The sequence below is a fragment of the Sciurus vulgaris genome, assembly GCF_902686455.1.
Source record: "Sciurus vulgaris genome assembly, chromosome: 6".
In the NCBI taxonomy this organism is placed as follows: domain Eukaryota; kingdom Metazoa; phylum Chordata; class Mammalia; order Rodentia; family Sciuridae; genus Sciurus; species Sciurus vulgaris.
In genome coordinates, this window is record NC_136466.1 from 116,288,598 (window position 1) to 116,292,743 (window position 4,146).

General features: G+C 49.1%; 1 protein-coding gene across 1 annotated transcript; it reads left to right on the top strand.

The window, feature by feature from the left end:
- Nucleotides 1-273: 273 nt before the first annotated feature.
- LOC306664349 (sperm motility kinase Z-like) lies at nt 274-1,819 on the top strand (the record flags this gene model as incomplete). Its single annotated transcript, XM_079145170.1, has 2 exons — nt 274-868; nt 924-1,819. The coding sequence occupies 2 exons, from the start codon at nt 274-276 to the stop codon at nt 1,817-1,819; spliced, it is 1,491 nt and encodes a 496-aa protein (XP_079001296.1).
- Between the last annotated feature and the right edge of the window lie 2,327 nt (nt 1,820-4,146).

Genomic DNA, 4,146 nt, shown 5'->3' on the forward strand with positions numbered 1-4,146 from the left:
GAGCCATTCTGAGGTCAGGTCTCCGGGCGGGTATATAAGCAGGTTGCTGGGGCTGGCTTTTCTCCATAAGTACAGGAAGCTCTTGGTGGTGACCTGTCGGACTCCCAGATAGTTAGCGCTTGGTGGTTGGCGGTCGGTGGTTGTGGTGTGTGGATATTGGTTTTTTGATTTGGGTTTTTTGTTTTGTCTGGTTTTGGTTTTTGATTTTGATTTGTTGTTTTGGCTTGTTATTTTGTTTTCAGTTAGCATCCTCAGTGGGTGTTCCTGGTGAGGATGGGTGTGTTTAGGGAGAATAATGAGTCTAGTGTAGTGTCGCAGGGGCCCTGCTCCTGCCACGAGCAGCCCTTCTTGGACCACTACGAGGTCCTGAGGGCCATCGTGCAGGGCGAGTTTGGCCAGGTGCACCTGGCCCGCCATTGCCTGACGGGGGCAGAGGTGGCCGTGAAGGGCCTGAGGCTGGCGGTGCAGAACATCCCGGTGCTGTCGGAGCCTTACGTGCTGAAGAGGCTGGAGCACCCCAGCGTGGTGCGGCTCTTTCAGGTGATGGCGACTGGGAAGAAGCTGTACGTGGTGATGGAGCTGGCGGCGGGGGAGCAGCTGCTTCGGCGCATCCCGCATGGGGGCATGCAGCAGGAGGAGGCCCACAGAGTCTTCAGGCAGGTCGCGAATGCCGTGGCCTACTGCCATGAGCAGGGCGTGGCACACCGAGACCTGAAGCCCGAGAACATCATGGTGGACGCGGTGGGCCACATCAAGCTCATCGACTTCGGCCTCAGCGCCAGGTTCAGGCCCGGGCAGAAGCGCCACAATTTCTGGGGAACTCTGGCATACCTGGCCCCAGAAATCGTCCTGCGGCAAGAGTACGATGGCCCCCCCAGCCGATGCCTGGAGCCTGGGTGTCCTCCTCTACTTTATGTTGACAGGGAGCCGCCCGTTCAGGGCCCCCACCGCTCCGGAGGTGCTGATGGGGATCGTGCAAGCCAGGTTCCACGTGCCCAGCTCGGTTCCCGCCCACGCACGGAGGCTCATCCGCCAGATCCTGACCGTCAAGCCTGAGAAGCGGCCCACAGTCCAGCAGATTCTGCAGCACCCGTGGCTGCGGCAGGGCGAGCCATGTCCGCCCCATCGTCCCAGCCAGGCGCTGCCCCAGCGCCCAGACCCCGCCCTCCTGACCGTCCTGTTCCACCTGGGCTTCGACCCCTACCACACCTGGCTGTCCCTGGCCAAGAGGAAGTTCGATGCGGCCATGGCGACCTACCTGCTCCTGAAGCACCAGCAAGGCCAGGGGGTAGGGTTCGAGTTCCAGGGCCGGGCCCAGCCTCCCTGGCTGAGGTCTCGTCTGCGCCCCGAGGACCTGTCCCCTGTCCCTGTGCTGCCCCAGAGGAGCGCCAGCGAGCCTGCCCTGAGCACCTTCCCCGGGCCCCCTGAGGGTCCGCTGCCCCAGGAGGCCCAGGAGCCAGGCCTCCAGGGCGTCAGAGCTGCCAGCCTGCCAGCCGATCCTCTGCGCTGCCCGCCTGCCCGGGCCCCCACCCTCGGCAGCTGCTTGCGGTCGGACTCTGACCTCCACCTGGCAGACTCCTCCGCGATCTTGTACGCGTGGTCCAGGATAGACAGCAGCAGTGCCTCCTCCCAGGACACTGCCACACGGCAAGGCCACGGCCACACAAGTGCCTGGAAGCGGGTGAGGAGGACGATCTGCGCCTGCCTCCGAGGACTGTGCTGCTGCCTGCCGTGGGCCAGCTCCAGAGTGGCCCCGACGCCACGGAGGAGAAGCGGGCCACACCGTGAACGGCGAGCCTCCCAGGAGCTGGAGAGCTGAGCCAGACCGCGTCCAGGGATGCCCGACTCTCCTCTGCCCCCACCTGCCGAGGACCTCAGAGGCCCTTCTGCCTGGGACACTTGGCCCTGCCTGCCCCGCCTGCCCTGCCTGCCCCTCTCTCCTTTCCCCCCATTTTTCTCACTGGCTTCTTAATAAATTGCTTTCAGACGAAAAAATAAAATAAATTGGTATCTGACAAAAGTATAAGATTCACAAAGTTACAAGGTATGCTGCAATGGTATGGGATTTTAGAACGTATAAAAGCTTTTCATAGAGAGTATCTCATTTCATTTTCAGAGCAAATGACTGCCGCCTGTATTTAAGGTTGGAAAGTCAGGTTCAGAGAGGTCAGATCCTTCAGAAATTTCTGGGCCCCGTGGTTTAGAGTCCATCCTGATCCCGGAATGTGCTTCTTTCCTCTTCACACTTCCATCTTGCAAATCTACACTTAACTTTCAAATCGTTTCTACTTTTCCCTGAGAAAATTAATGTGATGTTGCTAACCAGATGTGCCCCTGCTGAGCTAGTCACCAACACACGTCCTTGTGTCTCCACCATTGGATGTTCTCATCATATATGAAGAGGACTCACATAACCAATCCACTTTCAGTCTATGACAGAAGCTCCCTGAAGCAAGGCTCATTCATTAAGCGGCTTCTCTAGTGAGTACTAATGGAATAGTTAATGGAAAATAGTGGAGTATAGCTAAAAGAATTGTTGAAAATATTTTTCATTAAATTTTCTTTTATGATATTTAAAAGTTGTATTTCCTCACCTATCATTACTAGAAAATTAGATGTAATAAAACAAAAAAAACTGTCTTTTCTAATTTTACTATTACTAATAAAACCTACTTTGAGCAATTTTGAATATGATCATGTTCAATCCTTTCTCCAATCAAAAGTAAAGTGAGCATACTTAGTATTTTTTAAGTTTCTTGTGTAAAAGCTTTTGGGAGCATCAGTGTGAAGTTAGAATATTTTAATATTTATTAAGCAAAGGGATTGAGAATCTTGGCCATGTTTTCCCCAACTGCTTACTATATCCTAGGAAAAAGATCAGAAGGAACTTCCCTGAAATGTTACTTTACAAAATTTCAAAAGTACCTTCTTCAAATTGCTATTCAGCAGAAAGAAATCACCAGTTTCAGTTCACTTGGGACCTATAAATCTAGAAATCAGGAGAAAAAGCTTTGCATCCACTGATTTGAATTGGGTAATGCAACTGAACAGTTTCACTGGAATATTTCAGAGTTGCAGTTCTAAGTAGAAAATAAAAATAAATGGGATATCATGATATTTATTACATCTCTGAGAACCTTAAGCAAGTCAGATTTCATATCCTCTGGGGAACTAATGTCCATTTAGGAGCTCATCTCAGCATCTCCAAAGAACAAAGCAATTCCAGGACTAACTTCAAAGGGATTCATTTAAGCAGGGCTTACAAAGCATTATGCCACAAACACTTCAAATCAGTAGGTATCTTAAATCAATTATGCCAATATCATTAGCTAGGCAATGAAAGTGAAAATAATCCAATTTTTTCAGCTCCATTATTCCTCCTTTCACAAACTGGAGAAAATTATGTTATTATCTGTGGTGCCGACTATTGAGATCGGAACCCTTAACTTTCAGTAAGATTTAAATCAAGTATATTTAATGTGGGCCAAAATGGGAGCCCTGGAGGAGGGAGGGTTCTCTCAAACTGATTCAGTTTGAGTTTGAGATACTTGCTTTAGTGTTTAATTAATGACCTTGTGACATGTTTTGAAAATAGCAATGTTTCTAACTCCCTTAGCAATGTCAAGTCCAAGACTTCCTTCTGACTGCAGCCAACTTTGAGTTTAAATTCCAGTTCCATGGATAATAAAGAAGCAAAATTTCTGTTACAGGGGCTAAAAAACTTATTTCCACCTCAGTGACCAACTGTGTCATGAAAAAAGGAACAAAATATAAGGAAAGTGGAATGGGAATGGAGCAGAGCCTAAGCAACCAGGCAAATTTGTCCCAGGCATAATACACAGCAGATTATCTGAAAACACTCTTGCAACTCTCTTTACATTCTCCCATAATAAAAGCTCAGGAGTAACTAGACTTAAAAGAAGAGGCCCTGCAGAGGTACCTCAGCAGTGGCCAGAAAATAAAGAAAAGAAAAAGGATAATGCTACTGGTGAAAAAAATAATTACCCAAAGCATTCACTTTTGTATTCTATGAAAGGATTTTAATGTCACTTTCTCAAAAGCATGCCTAATCCATTTCCAACCTGAAAGAATATACTTTACATCAGAGAAAGGCAAAGTACTCGTTAAATTACAAATGCCCCTTGG